This window comes from Rhincodon typus, chromosome 1, assembly GCF_021869965.1.
Source record: "Rhincodon typus isolate 14 chromosome 1, sRhiTyp1.1, whole genome shotgun sequence".
In the NCBI taxonomy this organism is placed as follows: Eukaryota; Metazoa; Chordata; class Chondrichthyes; order Orectolobiformes; family Rhincodontidae; genus Rhincodon; species Rhincodon typus.
Window position 1 is genome coordinate 106,492,443 of NC_063332.1, and position 23,235 is coordinate 106,515,677.

The following is a 23,235-nucleotide window of genomic DNA, read 5'->3' on the forward strand; positions in this document are numbered from 1 at the left end:
CAGTATCCTGAGAGTTACCATTGACCAGATACTCAACTGGACTTGCCACATTAACACTGAGCAACTCAGAGTCAAGGAATACTGTGGCGAGTTACTCACCTGCTCACTCCCCAATGCCTGTCCATCATCTGAAGGCACAAGTCAGGAGTATGATGGAATAATCCCCACTTGCCTGGATGGCTACAGCTCCAACAACACTCAAAAAGTTTGACACCATTCAGGACAAAGCAGTCCACTTGATTGGAACCACGTCCACAAGTGTTCATTCCTTCCACCACTGATGTTCAGTAGCAACAGAGAGTACTATCTATAAGATGCACTTCAGAAATTTAACAAAGATTCTTAGGCAGCACCTTCCAAACCCACAACAACTTTCATCTTGAAGGACACAGGCAACAGATACATGGGAACATTGCCACCATCTTGCAAGCTCCCCTTCTAGCTACTCACAATCCTGACTTGGAAATATATCGCTGTTCTTTCACTGTTACTGGGTTAAAAGCCTGGAATTCCCTCCCTAAGGGCATTACGGGTCAATCTATAGTATGTGGACTGCAGTGGTTCAAGAAGGCAGCTCTCTACCACCTTCACAAGGGCAACAAGGGAAAGACAATAATATGCCCTTCACAAGGCCCAGTGAGCGACTCTAACATCCCATGAGTAAATAAAAAAGATGTTTGATTGCAAGGGGAAGTGATGCCAGTAGAACACATTGCCCGATAGACACTTTGTTCATTTTGCTTCCACATCCTGCAGCAGGCTCTCAACACGTTCATCGCACCATAGTACATCCTGAATGGACATGAAGTTAGGCAATGTCCTGGCACAGTTACCTTAAAGGGTAGACAGAGACTCAAACAAGTTGATGTATCACAAAATCACTAACATTTCTGCAACTGTGAGCCCTAAACCACTAATGTGCCCTTAAACGTTTATGGAAAGTAGTTTGGTACAAACTCATCATCTGATTAAACACCCACCCTTGAACACCAAACTCACCATGGACAGGGCACAAGTGTCAACTCTTTATGATTTTCTATTCCTCTTGCTCCTTCTGGGACAAATCAAGCAGCTTTTAAAAATAAATTGTCAGGAAGGCTTCATTATTGAAGAACGTCCTGAGTATACAGTTGCTCAATTCCTGGCACCCATTAAACATTTATCCATCCCTATAGTGAATTTTATGGGTACTGGATAGTATTATCAATTATGCCAGTCCACTAATGGTGCTCTTTGCAGGTCACGGAGTCTTTGTCATGACAGCATAGAAAGAGGCCATTTAACACTTAGACTTTCTGTTAAGGCATGTTTTAGTCTACTTTCCACAAGCAGAAACACTTAACAATTCTCACAAGGTTAGTTCCCTTTAATTCTATAGTTTTTGAGGGACTTAACTAACATTGTCAAAATTTATAATCAAATTCAGAATGGAATAGGTAAGATTAATGCCCACTGAATGGTCCCGTCCTACTGATGGTAACCCAACAGCAGGCAGTAAGCTTACAATGCATGACAGAGCATGAGTAACATATCCTGTCACATTTGACTGTGTGATTTCCAAGGGAATCTTTTACTCAGAAGGCCCCCCATGCCTGATTGAGGGGCCTAGTATCAGGAAGCAGGGAGCAGCAGGAAAGGGGTACTGATGTGAGCCACTCTGCTGTCCTTGCTCTTTTCCAAAGAGCCTCTTTCTGCCAGAATTTACTTTTACCTGGGCCCCTTCTCAATCTGAAGCCTTATGAGGGTGTCTCATTGGCGGTTCCTCGAACACAAGGATGACTCTCCTCCAGTCTCAGGGTGAGTCCATAGGTTGCTGTACAGTCTGATGTGGCTTCCGCAGACTCTGCCACACTTGGGGCAGAAAGAGGTTGTGGGAAAGGGTGAGTTGGCCTTTGGTGTGGCAGCACGCTCCTTTCACTGTTTTCGTGACGTCAAGTCTCAAGGTGTTCAATGCCTTCCCAGATGCTCCTCACTTTGGACGGTCTTCGGCCAGCGATTCCCAGGAATTGGGGGAATGCAGCACTTCTCCAGTGAGGCCTTGAGGGTATCTCAAGCACTTCCTCTGGGTCTCACCGGCCATTTCGGAGTTGGGAGTAGAGCACTTGTTCAGGGATACTTATGTTGGTCATGCAGATGACATGTCCAGCCCATCGTAGCCAATCAAGGTTGGTCAGTGCCTCGATGTTGGGAATGTCGGCCTGGTTGAGGATGCTGGTGTTGGTGTGCCTATCTGCCCAGCTGATTCACAGGGTCTTGCACAGGCAGCATTGGTGGTGCTGCTCCAGCACCTTGAGGTGTCTGCTGTAGACAGTCCATGTCTCCGAGCCATAGAAGTGCATTGGAACCACCACAGCTCTGTAAACCATGAGCTCAGAGTTGGATCTGATGTTTTTATCCTCAAACACCCTTCTCCCAATATAGTACCAGCAGCAGCCGTCGCCCGTCCAGTGAGCACCAAAGTGCTGCAAGCTTCTGACTAGCTAGCAGCTCTCAGTGGTGGGATATTAACCTCCAGGCACGTTGGTCATGGGGAAAGACCCACTGCTGGCTTGTGTGATGCCCAAGTAACACAGAAAGCAGCAAGTCTTTGAGAAAAGAGGCATGTGAGGGCCTGGTTCTCCAGATGGCAGCTGAGACTCCATCTCCTCCATAGGATTCCAGCCTCTTTGTGAGACAGATTACTTTTACAGAAGCACCTGTATAGCACAAATGGAGACAAAAACCAGCTGAAGAGACAGTAAAAGCACTTAGAGTTCATATATTGTACAGAAAAATATCCAGTATCAGAACAGCAAAATAGGTGCATTTAATCCCCTTAATTCTTTGAAAGTCAGCAGACCAGTAAAATTGTATTGCTGTTGCTACAGTTCAATGAAAACATTAATGATGATGTTACTGCCCACTATGTCCAGCAGACTAGTAGGAGACATTTACATTAAATAAAGAGCTGTTTTGCAGCCTTGTTCAGCCATTGGCAGTATTGCGTGGATAATTGATTGTGCTCTCACTGTTTTGTCTTCTAATATAATGCTGTTTTGTTACTCGTAGGTGGGTGTCTTTAAGATAGTGTTGCGCACCATAAGGTTCTGCCTACTACCTAACAGTGCTCCTTTATCAAGGAACTAGAAATGTGCATTTACATCTTGCTAACAAGAGGGAAAAATAAACATTTATGTCTACTCTCTGCTTCTTGTGATCTAACCAATCTTTTATCCATCCAAACTTGTCACTAGAACACCATGAGCTTGCATTTCTTGCAATAACTTTTTATGAGGCACTTCATCAAATACCTTCTGGAAATCAATGTTCAGTACATCACCAATTATTTCACGTACTACTTTTTTCAGGCCCAATGGTAAAGTCCATCAGGTCCCAAAAAGTTGTCAACCTGTGGCTCCAACAGTTTACTCAGTACTAGTTCCCTGGTGATTGTACTTTTCCTGAGGTCCTCATCCCTTCCATTCTGATTTATAGCTGTCCCTGGGATGCTATTTGCACCCTCATTAGCCAAGACTGATAGAAAATATGCATTCAATTCATCTGCCATCTCCAAATTTTCCATAATCAATCTACATTTTGTTATCCTTTCATGTGTTACGATGGGGAATGGCCGAACCCCTCTGATAATTAAACCAAAACACAAGCCCCACTGTAATGACAGGAGTAGGGGTTCCTCTCTAGTAATTATTCCCAAAACATCCAGAAAAGCTTCTCTTTTGCCTAGTAATCTATTAAAAGAGTGGTTAAAAGAAAGAAAATCCCTGATTTCCAATTTACAAGTAACAAGAGACAATTGATTTATTTAACCCAACAATGAACAAATTAACAAAAATATTAACAAATTGACAATTCCCCCTTAGACTACTAACTACTCCCAAACTGGTCTAAATTCCACGGGAATGCTGTTTAAATAAAGACAAGTCTCACTAAATCAAATTAACCAATTAACAAGAAGCAATAAATTCTAACTTAATCTCTCCAAGTTCACACAGGCTGTCTTCTGGAATATTCTGTCATCTCCGGTCTCTTCACAAACACCTTTCTTCCGTTAATTCTGCTGTCAGGAATGTTTTATCTCTTTAATTTCTTCAATTAGGACTTCGAGCTAAAATAGCGTGGTACCTTTGATTAATTAGATGGGCTTTCTCTGAGAGCTGAATGGTGCTAATTCTGGCAGGTGGCCGTTGTCTCTCTCTTTCAGATGGCGGTTGACTCTTCCCAATTTTCCAAATGACCTCGTCTGATATACCCATAATGACATAATCAAATTCTTATAATATGATTGGTTTCAGGCTGTCAACACCATCAGATTTAAATTCAGTTGGCTTTCTGTATCTAGGTGCTTCGTCTAAATCAATTGGCTGATTTCAAACTTGTTGTCTTGGAAAAAAAGTGCTGTATGGCTGTTCTGTACAAAATGTTTCCATTCAGGCATCCTCTGTGCACCTGCATGTATAAACGTCCAAGCACAGACAAGCACAAGCTCTTAAAGGCACCAAAGCACTCTTTTCCCCACAATCATTTTTGCCAACAAATTCTAACTTTGTGCCTTCCAATTCATTAATACTCTACCTAACTTTGCAACACATGGAATGTGACCTTCACCCAACATTTATTGCCTATTCCGAATTACCCTTGAGAAGAGGGTGGTGAGCCAAATTCTTGAACCACCCGCAGTCCATTTAGAGCATGTACACCCAAGGTACTGTTACAATGGCAGTTCCAGAATTCTGACCAAGTGACATTGGAGGAATGATGATATATTTCCAAGTCAGGATGCTAAGTGGCTTGAAGATAAACTTACGCGTGGTAGTTGTCTCATATATGAGCTAACCCTTGTCCTTCTAGATGGTCGTGTTTGTGGGTTTGGAAGGTATAATCTAAAAAGCCTTAATAAATTTCTGCAGTACATCTTGTACACTATTGCTGCTGTGCATTGGTGATGTTTATGGATGTTTTGCCAAACAAGCAGGCTGCTTTGTCCATGATGGTATCAAGCTTATTGAGTGTTGTTGGAGCTGTACTCATCCCGGTAAGTAGTTTGTTCTGCTATACTCCTGACTTGTGTCATGTAGATGGTGGACAGGCTGCGGGAGTCAGAAGGTGAGTTACTGAAGTTATTTCTTGAACATATATGAGATAGATTTGAAGGTTGAAGAACCAACGAGAGAATGAACCATGTAAGATCTAGTGTTCAGGAATGTGAAAAATCTAATTAATAATCACATTGTTAATCCTTTAGGGAATAATTACCACAATATATGGAAGGTTTCCTTAGATGTGGGAGGACACTTGCATTACAGAGTACTCTGTAGAGTAGTAGTATATTGCCACATAGCGGAGATCACTGTAACTCTCTGTGTGAAGCCAACTAACTTCCTCTTGTTTACTTTTGCCATATACAAGCTGACAAAGCAACCATGAAGGTCAGCATGGGATTTCAGCAAGCACATTACATCATGGATACCTCAAATGAACTTGGTCATTTTTAGTAACAAAATGGAGTTTCCATCCCTCAGCATGCAGCTGGTTTGTGATCAAGGATGGATCATGATGCAGATAATTGGCAGATATCCTGGCTATGGTCATGGTATATTTATTTTGCAGCAATCTCCTGGGCTGGCTCTATCTCAGGCACCATGATGTGTCAAATGACAAGGGTTATTCACTCAAGGCACTCCATTCTGGAACCCGTGTACATGTACACCCCAACTTCTGTGGGCTATGTTGCCATAGGGTTCTTTCAAGGCAGACGTTTGATGTTTCAATCCAGGACCCTGCTTCTGCTGTCTGGAGTGACCCTGAAATACTCACATGAGTAGATTTCAAGGTTGTCAACCTTAACTTTTCCACCATGAGGGAACAGGCACTTTCATCAACAATGAGCTGAGACATTGAGAGGCAGGAGCACGAGAAGGAGGCTGAGGTTTAACGGGAAGAGGAAGAGAGGTTGCAACCTTGACTGGCCCTTTCTCCACAGGCTGTATATAAACAAATAACTTGTGAGCAATGGCAATGACTTTAGCCCTAGTTCTCCTTCCATGAACACTTCATTAATCAGCACATCATGCTCTTTCCCACAAAGCTCAAGTAAAAGACAATTCAAAATATATATTCAAGACCAAATGTATACATTCAGTCATTCCATATTGCATACGTGGCTCAGCACTATAGAGTAGAATTAAGAAAGACGAGAAGAGCAACAGTGATAGGTGATTTAATAATTGGGGGAATAAGTAGGTATTCCTGTAACTGCAGATGTGAATCTAGGGTGGTGATTTGCCCCTCTGGTGCCAGCGTCATGGCTGTCACTAAATAGAAGCAGAGCATCCTGGTGAATAGTCAGTAGTTCGTGTCAGTCTGAAATTACATAGGCGAGGAAGAGGTGATCCTGCAGTCAGAATTCAGGGTGCGAGGTAGGAAATTAGCAAACTGAAAATCAAACCTAATAATGTCTGGGTTACTACTGGTGACACTTGCAAGTGGGTATAGAAATAGATGAAGGTGTGGCTGGAGAAGTGGGGCAGGGATGAGGGCTTTAGATTCTTCGGACACTGGGGCCAACCCCACAAGAAATGTTACCTGTACAGGCTGGACTTTTTAAACTTGAACAGAATCTTCATTGAGATCTCTGCAAGGCATTTTGCTAGTGCTATTTGGAGGGATCTAATTAATGTGGCAGGGCAATAATAACCAAAAAATACTTGGAGAGATAGCACTATAATAAGGAGCAATAATTTACCAGCTGGGATCAGAAAGAAAGTAAATCAGGGTTCTTGTGTATGTACGTGCATACGTGCAGTATAGTAAATAAGATTGCTGATTACAGGAGCAAATTACTATGAGAAAATATGCTGTGGCTGCAAGTGGTGCATGTTGTTGATTGAGCACAGAATGGCCCTGGTAACACTAACACTTCTCTTGTATATTGTAACTAGTTTTAATGGAAATGTTCTGAATAGTCTGGTGATAAACACAATTGATAACGATCACTGCCACACGATTACTTTCTCAATATAACAGGAAAGCTTATCTCTCAGCTGCAATTTTCTTATTGAACAAAAGTTTCAGTTTTAGTCTGGTTTCCCTGAACCATTCCCAATTAAAGGTCAAACTTTATCTCCAGATTTCATTTAAATTCTACGTATGGGTGGCATCTCTTGTTCTATAATATTCATAGTGAATGTGTTTACAGCTTTGAAGTCCAATGGGCATTTCTTTTGGCAGGTAATTTGCAAATGACCAATGACACCTTAGGCAGAGTGAAGGCCATATCAACACCTGTGAAAGGAGCACAACATTATCTTCCTCATGACTGGTCACACTGCGAATCTCTGTCTTTGCGAGACTGATCGCTCCAGAACCGTGGCTCCCTGTCAACCAGCATGTTCTTTAGCCTGAGATGGTCTCTCATATCAATCTGCATTGGGGCAGCGTATATTATTGGATGCGATTCAGGAACAGACCCAAACAGTTTCAGCAACAGTAGGTTCAATGCTGCATTCTGCTTGGTAAAGATTAACTACTGTCAGACAAAATATTAAAGTTGTTCTCTGTAATTTTCTTCCACAAGACAGGATACTGCAAAATGGCACTATGGAGGAGAGATTTACTTATACAAAAAAAGCGATACCACACAATGTCACAGGCACCGTGCCATTGGTCAAAGGTTTTGTCTCTACAGCAGTTGCTGTGATTTGTTTTGGCAGTAATTTTGTTCCAGTGAAGAAAATTGATACAGGGGATGGTAAGTTACCTTCCAAGAATTTATTTTAGTCTATTAATTGCCTGGTTTTGGTGGCATCTTGTCTGATAAGAAAATCCAGGTCTTGGTGTACTTGTTATTACATGAGCCTTTACACTATATTTTGTGCAGATCTAATACTTCACATCATTGACCACCTAATTGTACATCTTTACGCACAAATGCTGTATCTTATTTCTGGCAGATAACAGGCAGAATATTTTTCCAATTGATCTACTTGTTTCAAGTTGGCTATTCTGCTTTTGGAAAGTGGGACAATGAATGTCAAACAGTTTCAAACTTGATTGCTGTTTATGTGCATTTACAATATCTTTGATGTCCAACCTATTTCAGGGCCACAGGAACTACTGAAACAGGTAAGACTACCATTGTAATAAAAGCAAAATATTGTGAGATGCTGGAAATCCAAAATAAAAACAGAAAATGCTGAAGAAACACAGCAGGTCTGGCAGCATCTATGGAGAGTCTCTTTCAAGTCCAATATGATTCTTCTTCAATGAGATGACCTCCAAAACTTTGTGTAGTAGAGAATTCTATACATTCAGCACCCTCTGAATGAAATGATATTTCCTTCTCTCAGTCCAAAATGGACTCCTCCCGTCTTGAAATGGTAACCACAAGTTCTGGATCTCCCAGCCATGGGAAACATCATCCCTGCCCTCTCTAGCCCTGTCAGTATTTTAGGTGATCCCCTCTCATTCTTCTCAACTTCTGTGAACTCAGGTCCAGTCAACCAGATCACGCCTCATTGTTGTGGAGCAGACCAAACCCCCTCAAAATATATTAAGAAGGTAGTCTAGACTCTAACTTTTTTTTTATTTTAAAGGTAAGTGTTAGGCATTGCATTCCAGATGCAATTCAGTTGGTCAAACTACTTCACGTTAAGCAAAACACACTTTATTTTTACACTATATTTTAAATACAGACAAAATAATAGTAAAAGAAAAGAATTAGCTTAACCATGACTCTTTCAAAATGCTTAACAAAATAATACATATATATTAACTACTACTAATTAACTGTTCCGGTACAGTAACATTCCACAAACACACTCTTGGCAAAGGCAAATTCAATAAAATAGATTGTCTCACATGCAAGTACAGCAACAGCTTTTAGCTGTAACACAGTGAGCAATAAAAACTTCCACATTCAGCTTCAAGACTACAGCAGCTGCTATTGAAGAAAAAAACTAAAATTCCTGATTCATTGGGAGCTTCATCCCATCCATTCAGGCTGTTTCTATTGTTCCATCACTCGCATTCATAGCCACTTCGAATGTCTTTGCGTAATTAAGTGTAGCTAACACTGAAGCAGTGGTTAACACAGCTTTCAGGCTATCAAATGCCTTCTGACATTTCTCCAACCACTACAATTTTCTGCACTTCTTCAACAAGTTAGTCAGTGAAGCAACCACACTGCTAAAACCTGGTACACACTTCCAATAAAAACCATACAGTCTGAGGAATCATAATATTTCCCTCTTTGTTGATGGTATGGGAAACTCTCCAATTTATTTTGATTTCACATACTATGGGACCTTTTGTTTGGCCCAGGAATGTGACTTGGTTTTTAAAATTTTTCTTTCCCCATCATGGGTTTCCTTTTTTATCCTTTGATAAGCTATCTTTGCCATCTTTAACATGATCTCCTTTTCCCTTACCACCTGAGGATTTCTCTTTCCCCCAAGTTCTTACAGATTGAAATTGATATCAGAAGCCAAACTTTAATTTATGAACCAACTGATAACCATTTTCCATTTCTGCTACCAATCTTACAGTCTTAATTCTCTGCTCTTCCACATGAATTCTCACTACTTCAGGAAGTGAATTTTTGAATTCCTCCAAAATAACTGTCTCTCTAAGAGCATCATATTTTTGATCTACTTTCAATGCCTTATCTATCCATCAAAATTACTTTGTTTGAGCCTTTCAAGCTCTATGTACATTTGACCAGGTTCCCTCCTTAGATTCCTAAAATGTTGTCTCTAGACTTCTGGTACTAGCACATATGCACTTAAGATGGCATTTCCACCTCGTTATACTCCCAAAATACCTCCTCTGATAGTGATGCAAATATCTCACTAGCTCCATCTACCAATTAGATTTCCAGGGGCCATTTCATTACAGAGTATGAAGGCTAAAAGAATTGTGGAAAAGTTACACAATTTTTTTCACTAGACACTGATTACCCACGGAGATTCTTTTGGATTCAGGGTCATTTTTTCCCAAAGTTATTCAAGGAAGTTATTGGACATTCCTCAAATTAAATTGGACAGTGAGAAAGTTCTCAAAAATTGGGATAAATTGTTGAGTTACTTTCCAGAGGAAAATTGAAATGACCTGAAACAGTTATTACATTCACATGAGGAGATATGTGGGTATAAACTGGGATATACTAAATTAAAAAGACATGATGTAGATTTAGGAAATGCTGTTTCTATTAAACAACATCCTTTTAGACTTAACCCTCTAAAATTGGCACAGGTTCAAAAATAGATTGAACACATGCTCAAAGACAATACAATCAAAGTGAGTTGCAGTGAATGGAGCTCACCCATATTAATGGTACCAAAACTAGATGATACCCAATGATTATGTGTGGACTATCACAAAGTCAGCACAGTTACAAAATCTGATTGATATCCTGTTCCATGTTTGAAAGACTGTATTGAGAAGGTGGGACAAACAACTTATATTTCAAAGCTGGACTCAATCAGAGGATACTGGAGCACTCTTTATCCAAAAGTCTAAAGGAAATTTCAGCTTTCATGACACTGAATAGACTGTACCAGTTTAAAAATATGTCATTTGGTATGAAAATTGCACCAGCCACATTTCAAAGATTAACTAAGAAAGTCATTTTGGGATTACGCAGCTGTGTGGTGTACATCAATGACCTGGTGATTTTTAGTCACATATGGAAGGACCATGTAGAACATCTATTGGAATTGTTCAATCAACTTTGGGAGGGAGGTTTGGTGATAAACTTGGCTAAGAGTGAGTTCACAAAAGCCCAAGTCACATTCCTGGGCCATGCCATTGGATATGGACAAATGACCCCATGGGATGTGAAACAAAGGTTATTGGGATGTTTCCCATACCATCAATGAAGAGAGAAGTATACGATTTCGGAACTGAGTGAGCTTTATGAGAAGCTCATACTAAATTTTAGCAGAGTGGTTGCTCCACTGACTAACTTGTTGAAGAAGTGCAGAAAATCTCAGTGCATTGAGGAATTAGCAGTGTGGTTGCTCCACTGACTAACAGGTGACTATTGATGCAAGTGAAGTGGGTGTTGGTGCTGTACTCTTGCAAGAAGGTAATGAGAGGATAGAAAGACCTATTGGGTATTTTTCTAGAAAATTGAATAATCATCAACAGAAATATTCCACAATTGAGAAGGAGACCTTGAGTTTGGCATTATCGTTGCAATATTTCAACATTTATATTGCCAGTAGTGGGGCTGAGATAATTATATATACTGATCATAACTGCTTAAAGTTTTTGGAAAAATTTAAGGACTGTTTAAATGGACCTTATTATTGCAGCCATTCAATTTGACAAGAGAACATTGCCAATGCGTTGAATCGACTTTGATGAAGGAAGACGTACGCATTCGGTGGTAGGAAATAAAAAGACTGAAAAGGACTGTAGTAATGAATGTTTGCATGCTTAGAGTCAATGTAATGTATATGTATGGTAATGTACTAATAGTGTAAGACTAAAGGATTTTAAAAATGAAGCCATCTTTGTGTATTGATGGTTCATTTTTTTATAACAGGGGAGGTATGATGATACTTTGGCTTTCAGAGGTGTATTTTATCCTGCTTTTTTTATGAAGAAAGATTGAGATAGAGATAACAAGCAGTCTGCTCCAAAGCCAATAAAGGAAACAGCTTGTGAGGCCTTGCTTTTTTTAAAGTTGAAACAATAGAAGCAGCCTGAAGGTTTGGAGTCAAGCTCCCACAGAACCAGGATTTTGTTTTAGTTTTAGCCTTCAGTAGCAGTTGCTGGGGTCTTGAAGCTGGATGTGGAAGCTCTTATTCCCCTCTGTGTTACAGCTGAAAGCTGGGGTTCTCTTCCTGCTGCTAGAATTGCATGTGAGACAATCTATTTTACTAAATTTGCCTTTGCCAAGGATCAGTTTATGGGATGTTAATATATTGGAACAGTTAATTAGTACTAATTAATATGTATATATTTTTCTGTTAAGCATTTTGATAGAATTACAATTAAGCAAATTCTTTTCTCTTTATTTTGTCAGTATTTTACGTGTAGTACATGAATAAAATATATTTTGTTTCAAGCTGGCATGTTCAATCAATTAAATTGCATCACAGGATATGCCACATTCCATTAATGAATCAAAACAACTTTCATAAAACTAAATCTACAGCAGTTCCTCTAATAGTATAGATAGAAACAGCAGAGAAATTAAAGGAAAAATAAAGATTAAAAATGAAGTTAACTTCAATACCTGAGCAGCTCTTTTAAAACTATAAGGTGCAGACACAATGGCACCAAGTCTAGCAAAACAATCAGAGTCTTTCTGATGATGCAGTGACATGACTGATGTGATGAGGTGAGAGACACAATGATGTGATGCAGTGACATGACTGATGTGATGAGGTGAGAGACACAATGATGTGAAATGTGATCAGAAACTAAAGGATGCTAAAACAGGGAACTGTACTTTTAAATGAGGTGAGAGAACATAAAGAAAATCTTATTTAAAGAAAAAATATTTAAAAGGTAAGATTTAAAATGAGGACTTTCTGTAATACATTCAACCAAAAATCAACAAGTAAGTTGTTGTGCAACTCAGTCATTATTGCTCAGTATTCATAAAGACAGGTTATAACATTCTGGTCAGTTGTAGCTTCTGCACAAAATGTCTTATCACAACCCGTGGACAAGCAGTTCGGTCAATATTTGTAAAAAGGTATTTGAAAACTATTCTCCTTGATCAACATACATTGTTTTTGAAGTATATTGCATTCACAGATTTTGCTGAGGTCGTGAACTCTGTGTTTTACAGGTCTATTTTTCCAGTGGATTTTTTGTACTGCAGTATGGGTTGTCTCACTAGTGGTACATCTCATTCAACAGTGTCCACAGTTCTGGCCTCTCACAATGCTAGGTGGATTTCTGTGGGCTACAGGTATGATTAATTGCAAGTTGATTTATTTCTATATTTGAAACAAAAAAAAATCCTTTCTTTACATGTGTGGATGTGTTTCTAGATTGCGAACGGAAGGAGGTGAAATGTTTCACTTCTGAAATTGAGTACCCAAACACAAACTTGAAGGTGTAATACAACTGTAGTTGTGAAGTTAAAATTGTGCTTTGCTTTGAGCACACTGAATGGTGCAGAGGAGTATAATGTCTATGAGATAGTATTTGATAAAATCTAGGGCAATACGATGAATATTTATTTTCTGATTGTTGACTGTGTGTTATTACAGTTTGGTTGATTTGACATTCGTTACTTAAATGATGTATAAATCAGCACAAACTGAGCCACATGGGAAATTTGAAAAATCACTGCACTTAGTGACTACACTCACTGTGGCTTGTGGGCTTGTTGCTGTCTCTGGGTGCCATGAGTGAACATTGATTCCCTTTCTTTAATATCAATGCTGCTTACTTTGATAAGCCATAATCCCGCACCACTACCCCACCACCGCCGAAAAAAAAACACTTACTGTATTTGTTCACCTTAAATTCATGTTAACATCTAATTTATCCACACAATGCAATTGAACATCACAACATGCAAATTCAAATGTCATATCATTAAGAATGTACTCTAATTCAATATTGTGAAAATATGTATGATCTCAAAATTCACTTCAGTTTGGAAAAGTACACTTTGTAAAACTTTTTACTAAACATACGTCAAATTTATTTACTCCTTGGTAGTTTCCTGTCCCCAGAAGGTTCTCCATACTGTAGAGGCTGTCTAACCCAATCATTTCCTTACTCATTATTAACACACGTACATTTTCTGACAGGATTTACTTTTTTGTGGGCTGAAATTCATGAGTGACTTTCTTCCTCTTCCCATGGCACTGAAGCCAACATCAACTTCCTTACCTCAGCATACGTTAGGGCATCAAGGAAGAGTAACAACAACATATCAGAAATCCATTATCTGTTTAATATAAACAATGGCTTTGATGAATTATTTTCACTTTTCAGGAAATATCACAGTTATTCCCATATTGAAAACAGTTGGGCTTGGCATGGGAGTTTTAATCTGGGCTACTTTTAGCCTTTTAATGGGCTGGGCTAGTTCAAGGTAGGTAAATACCTTTATAATTATATTCACTTAATACATCTTATAATTAATAAGTTGTGCAAGTGTATCCAATTGGCAAAGAATTCTGCAGTCAGAGTAGTTTCCAATCTTATAGGAAAACAAAACAGCACAGTTTCAGAGCAACTGTATTTGGTTTTGACTGTAGGCAAATAATTCGGAATTATTCGTGTCTCAAGTAGGATTTAAGTTTTGAAGATGTTTATTTTCCCTAAAAGAGCAGTAGACATGAGAAACATATATATGGTAAATGTGACTGAAATTGAGACAATAAGGTATTTTGATAAAGACATTGGCAGTTTTGTTCTGGAGAAATGCTGGTGGCAGTAGGGTAAATACTGACTAAGATGATGAAATACTCTACATTAAGTCGCAATTTCAGCAACAGTCCTATTGTATTGCACAAGTGCATGGAACAGAATACTCATCATCAATGTCGAAGTAGTCTCACATTGTGGAAATTGCATCATTTTCATACTTGGAATCAGCTCCCATGACCTTATCCATCCTAGAAAAATCTAAATCTGGAAGCTCCAACAAAGGCCACTCTGAACCCCTTTTGGGCTGGAGGAAAAATCCTTGAAAAAGGTCTTTCACTCCGCTGTTGAAGTGGATTTTTTATAGCGAAGGTAATTGGGTCAATTATCTTTGCCTTCCTAAAGTTGCTGTGCTTCTGGGTTAAGGATGAAATGATGTCTGATCAGAATCAAACAGTAGAAACACAATATTATGTGTATTAAACATTATCTCTGAGAATCATGGAGATTTTACATACAGTTTTCTCTCAGAAGATTATATGCATTGGTTAGAGTTTACAGTTGTTTAACTCGAGCATGTGTAAGCAAAGTGGACGGAGATCAATCCACAAGAAACATAGTTACAGGGGTGGTTTATTTTGGTTCTTCTCTGTTTCACCAATGTAAGTAATCTTTTTTAATCTCACATTCTTCTTCATTGCTAGTTTGAGCCAGTGAAACTTATGGATGTACATATGTGGATTAATTTATTTCCTGATCAATAATTCCTTTGACTTGCTTCACTGTTGTTAATTCCATCCCATTCTGCCATTGACCTCTCCTCTTAATCATACTTGAATGGTGGGCGTTAGGTACTTAATACTTCAGGGTATCTACAACAGCGTTGGTACACCTTGTGCACTGACTAGAGAGAATGGAAATTGGAGCACAAAGTGGCGCCACACAGTTATCGTGGTACTCTGCTGATAAGCCCACACCAAATGTAATCAGAATCAGCTCTCAATGATAAAAGTTACTACACAATAATCCAGGACATTCCAGATCATGACAAAAATCTCGAGACTTTGACAGAAGCTTCAGTAACTTCGATGATATTATTAAGAGCACTAATATAGGTAAATGGCTATGATCTTATTGTCAATAAAGAGACAAGGTGACGAGAAGATCAAAGTTGAGAACTAAATAATCTGGGGTATGTAATTTTTTGAAAGCACATACAGGAAGGAAAGAGTGCAATATTTGCAATATTCCTCTCCAGATCTCAATGCAGCACATTCCCATCAGCGGCATACAGACAGCCAATGAATTCCAGGACACTTCTGGAAGAGTGTACAGAGCACAGAAAGACCAATCCCAGTATGGTGTAAGTTTTCGTTGATAATGATATTCTTGCAATGAAGATGAATGTGTCCATGCTTTCTGAATAGGTCATTCATGACATGTGGTGAAGTACACAGCAATTACTGAGAGCTAGTGCAGCCACCATTGCTTTTTTGAAGTTGTAGAGTGTATTACCTTCTTCATACAGCAACAGTTCCAGGTTGAATTGCACAAATTATATTTTCATACTTTGATAGTGGATGAAAGCATAGACATTTCAGTACAAAAAAATAGTGATTTTGTACAACAGATTTTAACCAGAATCTCAGCTTGCTTACAAGATTTTCCTTGCAGGAATTTTGAAACTGACTTCCCTGCAACAGAGCCTCCAATGGACAAAAAAGAAGAAATTTTATGTTAAAGGGACCTTGATTTGCAGAAGATGGTGATGTTTACATCAGATGGACTTTCTGTCATTAAGAACAGTGTATACAATTTTCAGCAGGTCAACCGTGAACGAAGGACAATTTGAAGATTTTGTCAAAGTCACAGAGTGTGATAAAGTGGCATTTCAACCTCTAAGTGAAGTGAGGTGACTGTCAAAATGCTTTGCAGTGAGTGAATTAATGTGAAACTATAACATCTTGATGGAGTACTGCACTGAACAAGTGAATTGTATAATGATCAAATAAACAAATACTGCCTGAAGATGCTCACAAAGCCACAATACTGCATTACATTGACAGTTCTGAATGATGGTTTGCTGAATTGACATCATTGGGCAAATTCTTGCAGAGAAGCTGTTTAACAACAATTGAAGCTATGCAATTTCCAAGGGCCAAGATAATTAAACTTCGGACTCAGTGTCTAGGTAAACATATTTGTTGGAGTGATGAAGCGAAGAAGGTTCTGGCTACTCTCAAACATAATATGAACATGGCTGAAATCCTTCAATGTATTCAACTGCTATGTGACCAGATGGAAAGCAGATTTCCACTAGAGGAATTATGACATTGGCACACATTTGATCAGGCTGCAATCACCAAGTCAACTGATAATGAATTTGGAAAAAACATCATTGTGTGACTGATATCAAAACATTCCACTTTTATACCAAACTATGACAAAAGTATGGCAAGAAAGATATGTGAAGAATACTCCAATTTCAAATTAAAGGTTGTGGTAAAAGTCATGACGGGCTCAATTCAGATTTTCGGCGATTTGGTGGATTAAACCCTAAAAGACAACCAGTTTGAAAAAAATTTCATCTCTGGACATTTGTCCAACTTTTCAGGCATCAAGTGCCAGTTGTAAGCATGGATTTAGCCTTGTGAACTTGATAATGTGTAAACCTAGAAATGGATTAAAAATAGATCACCTGAACAACTTGATGCGAATTAAGTCTTACTTTCATCTGGACAAAATATCAACCTGAACGCAGAATACAATCATTGATTGGACAGCAAATAAAGATAGTCTTGAAAAGTTGCCAACAAAGGAGTAAATAATTTACTATCGCCTTCTTTTGGTCATGTAGTGTATGTGATGTGCATAGTGCCTCCACTATATGGGCCCCAAAGCTCTGATCCAGGCAAACAACATTGTTCATTTTAGCAGGTAGAATAACTAAATGTAAAATAATATATTAATAATAATAATATTAATAAAATTATGTACACTTTTACTAGTTAATAAACAAACTGAGAAACAAAATGCAATATGATTTCTGCTCAGCAGATACCATGTGCTGCTCAGACTACCCCAGAAAAATTAGAGGGAACACTGAAAGGATGGTGGGATAGTATTGTTAAAAAGGATGGAATAAGTATGATAGCAAGAAGTGATCTTGGATCAGAAGACATAGTATCTGTTTGGGTGGAGGTAAGAAATAAAAAGGTGAAGGAAGCACTGGTTGGAGTAATCTTTGGGCCTCTAACAGTAGTTATTCCATAGGACAGAGAATAAATCAGGAGATAATAAGGGCATGTAAAAAAAGGTAGTAGATTAATCATATCTTCATGTAGATTAGGACAATTAGATTGGTAGAAGTAGCCATTAGAAAGAACTCATCATAGTGTGTGTTTGGAACAGTTTCTGAGAACAATATGTTCAGGATCCAATTAGGGATCAGGCTAGCTTGGATTTGATGAAGTGTATTCAGGCAGTTTTAATAAATAACATCAGAGCAAAAGGTGCCCTATGAAAAAGTGACTATAATAGGGTAAAATTTAGCCATCAGTTTGAGTTGGTGAAACTTGGGTCAGAAAATCTATCCTAAGCTTAAATAAAGGCAACTACAAATGAATGAAGGCAGAGCTAGCTGGAGAGAACTGGGAAAGAAGTCTAACAGCAAAGACAGTTGAGGAAAAATGGCAGATGATTAAGAAAATAGTTCATGGCTCACAGCAAAGATATATTCCCACGAGGAAGAAGGATTTTAGGAAATGGACAAGTCAGCCATGGTTAACCAGGGAATATATGCATAGCATCAAATTGAAAGAAAAAAACATACATGTGGCAGAGATTAGTGGTAAGCAAGAGCTTTGGGAAAGTTTTAATAATCAACAAAAGATGAGCTTTGGGAAAGTGTTAATAATCAACAAAAGATGACCAAAAATAATGAAGAAGGAGAAGATAAACTTTAAGGGTAATATCAAGATGAAGACCAAGTTAAAAAGAAAGAAGACAGGCCCCTTAGAGAATGAAGCTGGCAAAATAAAAATGGGGAAACAGGAAATTGCAGAGGAATTGAATAAATGTTTTACATCAGTCTTTCCAGAAGAAGGCACAAATACCACTCCAAAATTACTAAATAAACAAGAGACAAAAGGAGAATAGGAAATAAATACAACTGTCACTAAAGAAAAAAGTGCTAGGGAAACTAATGGGGCTAAAGACTATTATATCCCATGGGCCTGATGGGAGGCAACTGAAGATATTAAAAGAAGTAGCTGCAGAGATAGTAGGTGCACTGGTAGTAATCCTTGGATTCTGAAAAGTCCCAGAGGACTGGAAAATAGCCAATGTAGCATCTTTATTTTAAAGGAGAAGGAGTCAAAACAGGCCTGTTAGCTTAACATCTGTTATTGGAAAAAAGTTAGAGTTTATAATAAAGAATTAATAGCAAAGCATTTAAAATTATTATGATTGAACAGGGTCAGCATAGCTTCACAAAGTGGAAATCATGCCTGACAAATTTATTAGAGTTCTTTGAGAAGGTAATAAGCAAGATTGATAAAGGGAAAATAGTAGATGTAATATATTTGGAGTTTTAGAAGGTATTTGGTAAGGTACTACACATTAGGCTACTTAATAAGATAAGAATTCATGGTTTTAGAGGTAGTATATTAACATGAAAGGAAGATTGTCTAACTAATAGAGGCCAGAAAGTTCAGAAAAAGGGGACATTTTCAGGATATCAAACAGCTACCAGTAGAATGCCACAGGGAGCAGTGCTGGGGTCACAATTATTTGCAACATGGATGAGAAAAGTGAATGAACAATAGTCAAATTTGCATATGACAGAAAATAGGGGAGGCAAGTGGTGAGAATGATGCAGAATTCACATAGGAATATGGACACCCTAAGTGAGTGAGCAAAAAATTGGCAGATGGGATATAATATGGGAAATGTGATGTTACATACCTTTGCAGATAGAACAGAGGAGGTGAATACTATTTACTGCAGAAAGCTACAACATAGAGGGATATGGGTTTTCATAAATCACGAAATGCTAGCATGCATAATCAGCAGGCAATAAGGAAGGCAAGTGGAATGTTGGTCTTAATTTGAAGAAGAATGGATTATAAAAGTATGGAGTTTTTGCTAAAATTATACAAGGCATTAGACTCACTACAGCTGGAATATTGTGAAAAGTTTCCCTGTCAAAGGAAAGATAAAAATGGCATTGGAGGCAATCCAGAGAAAATTCACTAGGCTGATACGAGGTATGGAGGGACTGTCTTATGAGGAGAGGTGACTATAGGCCTATACTCATTGCAGTTTAGAACAATGAGAGGCAATATTATTGAAATTGCATAATCCATTGGGGACTTGATAGGGTAGAAGCAGAAAAGTTACTTCTCTTGGTGGGTGAGTCTAGAACCAGAGGGCATAATCTCAGAATAAGAAGTCACACATTTTAAGGCAGAGATGAGGAGGAATTTCTTCTTTCAGACAGTGAATTTATGAAATTTCTGTACTGTAGAAGGCTTCAGAGGCTTTGTCTTTAAGTATAGTCAAGGCTGAAATAAGCAGATTTTTAATCAGCAGGGGAATCAAGGGTTATGGAGAAAAGGCAGCAAAGTGGAGTTGAAAATTAACAGATCAGCAGTGATCTCATTGAATGGTTGAGCAGGATGGATGGGCCGAATACCCTAATTTTACTCCTACATTTTACGGTCCAATGGTCAAAGGTGGTGGATGTCAGAATGATGAGGTGGTGGGGTGTTTGGGGATGCAACAGATGGCAGTGCTTTACTCAGTGGGGGAGGGGATAAACCTCCTCATTGACACTGTTGAAGTTACAGTTGCTGATTGGGAGAACTACTGTGGAAATTCTACCCCTAAAATAAAGATGCGATGTAATGATAAATATTCAAGAGCTGAGAAATGATCTTATTATATGATATAAATTTTTCTAATAGGAAGCTTCAAATTGTTGGAAATGCAACAAAAATGCATGATGCCTGTATGTATTAACAGAATGTTAGGCAGCCATTTGGCAGGATTGAGTTTAAAAAAGTAATCCCGTTTGTGGTATCTTATCATGGTTTATGAAAGGAAAGTTTTTAGGAAAGTGGCAACTGGAGTAATTTTTAACTATCACAATAACCTGATTTTATTTAAACATAGTTGCTGTTAAAAAGCTTAGCTCAATGCAGATATTTGATACTTGAAATAAGTCTTGCATTTGACATTGTCTCATTGTATTTTGCATAAATAAGTTCAGACTTCATGTCTGTCAATAGAATATTGTGAATGGTTACAGCTCCTCATAAAATGTCAGTCCGTCAGCACAGTATGAATTGTGGATTATGATTCCAAATCACACTCACCAAAAAAATCAGAAATCTCATGCGAGAAAGAAATATCACTTGTCTTAAAACAACTCTGGATGCAGGCTTTTATTCAGCCACATTTTTCAATTTTTTAAAAACTTTAATTCTTTTCTGCTCAGGTCTGAAGTGTTTAATTGGGTTTCTCTGATCTACTGAGATTGTTAGGATTGTGTAAACCATTTACTTGTACTGCCCTTCATTTCTGGGTGGGTAGCATGGATTACCCTGCTGTGCTCAAGATTGGCCCAGATTTTGCCATTGCTATCATTGATTCATTAAAAATGACAGTATTTCTGGAGTTCACAGTTAAATACAGAAATCTCTACCAGTCATTACCTGCTTCTCTATATAGTGCACTGTTTGTGTCCTCACAGATTGCAATCAGTTAAAAATCACTGAATGAATGAAAGGTTATGTTTTTATGCTATATCACTGTTTAAAAGATGATCAAAACAAATATCTTTCAGATTCTAATATTGTACGTATGATTCAATATTGCATTACCCATGAAATATATTTAAAAATCGAGGCAAATCAGTGCATTTTGCTTCCTGGCTTGTTGTCTGTGAGAATTCTTCAATGTAATTGACCATTTACTCTGCTTTAATGACATCACAATTGCTGAATACCTGGGGATCAGCCTGACTTGGCAGGGAAGGGAAAGAAAATCAATGCCACAGAGATCAGTCGATCATTATGGACAGTTTTCTTTAAATTCAGAGATGAGCACCATCCTGTTATTGAAGACCACAAAACCTAAGCCCCTATATCTGAAAGGAACACTCAACAACAAAAATAAAACCCAAAGAACTGCAGATACTGGAAATCTGAAATAAAAACAAATTGCTGGAGAAACTCAGATCTGGCAGCATCTATTGAAGGAAAGTGGGCTTAACATTTCAGGTCTAGTGAAGGAACACAATGGGCTGAATCTTCCCAAAATTTGGCTAAGTGTCAATTTTGGAAGTTTTACAGAATGCTTCCCTCATGATCCCTAACTACTTTTCGCATGCAATTTTACACAGTGCACCTCTGAGAGGAAAGGGCACCTGAAATAAGGTTGAGGTCTCTCAAACTTATTGCCTTATTGTCATCGCTTAGCATCAATAGTTGCAGCAATAGAGTGCAGATCTGCAGGTATCTCCAACAGTGTTATGCTGGACCTGGCTCTACATGACATCTGCTAACCTGCCCACGGAGACAGCCAGATACATACACATTGGTGCTCATAATGTTGAGCAATATCAGAAAAAAGAGCTCCTTGGTAATGTGAGCAGTCACTCCAGTTATATAACTCTTCAGGACACCTGTCCCAATGTGGAATAGTTGAAGATAGTCCCAATGGTACAAATTCCATTTTCCTGGTACCAGTGTCCCAAGAATTAAAATCCATTTCTACCACACCAATTTTTTTAGGCATAGATTTATATCTTTAATTTAATTTACCTTATGCCAGTTTGCTCATGGGGCGGGTAATATCACAGAGATTATTACCCCTGCTAATTAACACACTGATTAAAATCAGGAAAAGGGTTATTTGTAAAGAAATGATTCCATAGCAATTGTACACTGTGAACAAGGACTTCTGCAGCCTTTGATAAGGAGAAAAATCACAAAATTAAGTTCTAATCTTGCATAGATTTTCCTTTATGTGCATGTAGTCATCACATCTTGAAATTCAACAAACCCATCGAATGTATTTTTGCACAATATTTAGTATGTCAACACATATCTGATTGTGGGCCAAAGCAAATTATACCTCTGAACTGCTGCATCTAACTTTGGGGAATACAGTAATTAGATCAGATTAAATCAGTACTGGGAATCACAAAATTGCATTTTAGGCTTGTATTCAGTTGAACTAGAACATAACTGGACAATTTCTAATGTGGTTTCAATTATTATTCAATGTCACATCAGCATTACATTTTAATGATCACATAATTCTCTCCAAAAATGAGAAAGTTATCACAGATAGTGCAAATACCATATCTGTTTTCAACTTATTGATCTATTTCTTTCTCAGGGGTTAACCAATGTTCTGTCTAATTTTCTGCTTTCTAATTGGTTAATTTATATTTTCAAAGCCTCCTCAATCTTTAAACACAAACAAATACACAATCCTAATTACACGCGTTGAATTTCCAGGATGCATTTAGGATTATTTTCAAGAACTATGGCAGAGTATGCACTATTTATTTCCTGCTGGAGCAATGGGATTTCTTCAGATGACAAACCCAATGAAATAACTTTCTATGATGTATTGACAAGAGCAACAATATTGCCCATCTGGGTTCTCCAGACAATCAGGGAAGGTGGTTTGAAACGACACATCTAAAGAAAGATTGAAGCAGTTCTAGTGAAACGGATATAGGTAAAACTCAATGGCAGCAGTAATTATATTCAGGATTCCACTAGGAAAATAAAGAATGGTGGGACTTTGTGGAAATGCAGCCTTCCCCTCCAAGGGTAGCAAGTTACGAGGAAAAAACTCCTCTTTCATCAGGATGGCACG

The 23,235-nt window shown here is 38.3% G+C and overlaps 1 protein-coding gene across 1 annotated transcript in view; it reads left to right on the forward strand.

The window, feature by feature from the left end:
• The first annotated feature begins 7,385 nt into the window (after positions 1 to 7,385).
• The window catches only part of LOC109917809 (transmembrane protein 144-like), a 64,118-nt gene continuing 48,268 nt past the window's right edge, over positions 7,386 to 23,235 (forward strand). Inside the window, exons 1-4 of the mRNA XM_048604478.1 lie at positions 7,386 to 7,485; positions 7,574 to 7,747; positions 12,803 to 12,925; positions 13,966 to 14,065. Of these exons, the coding sequence (XP_048460435.1) occupies positions 7,386 to 7,485; positions 7,574 to 7,747; positions 12,803 to 12,925; positions 13,966 to 14,065 (497 nt within the window). The remainder of the gene's footprint in view (positions 7,486 to 7,573; positions 7,748 to 12,802; positions 12,926 to 13,965; positions 14,066 to 23,235) is intronic.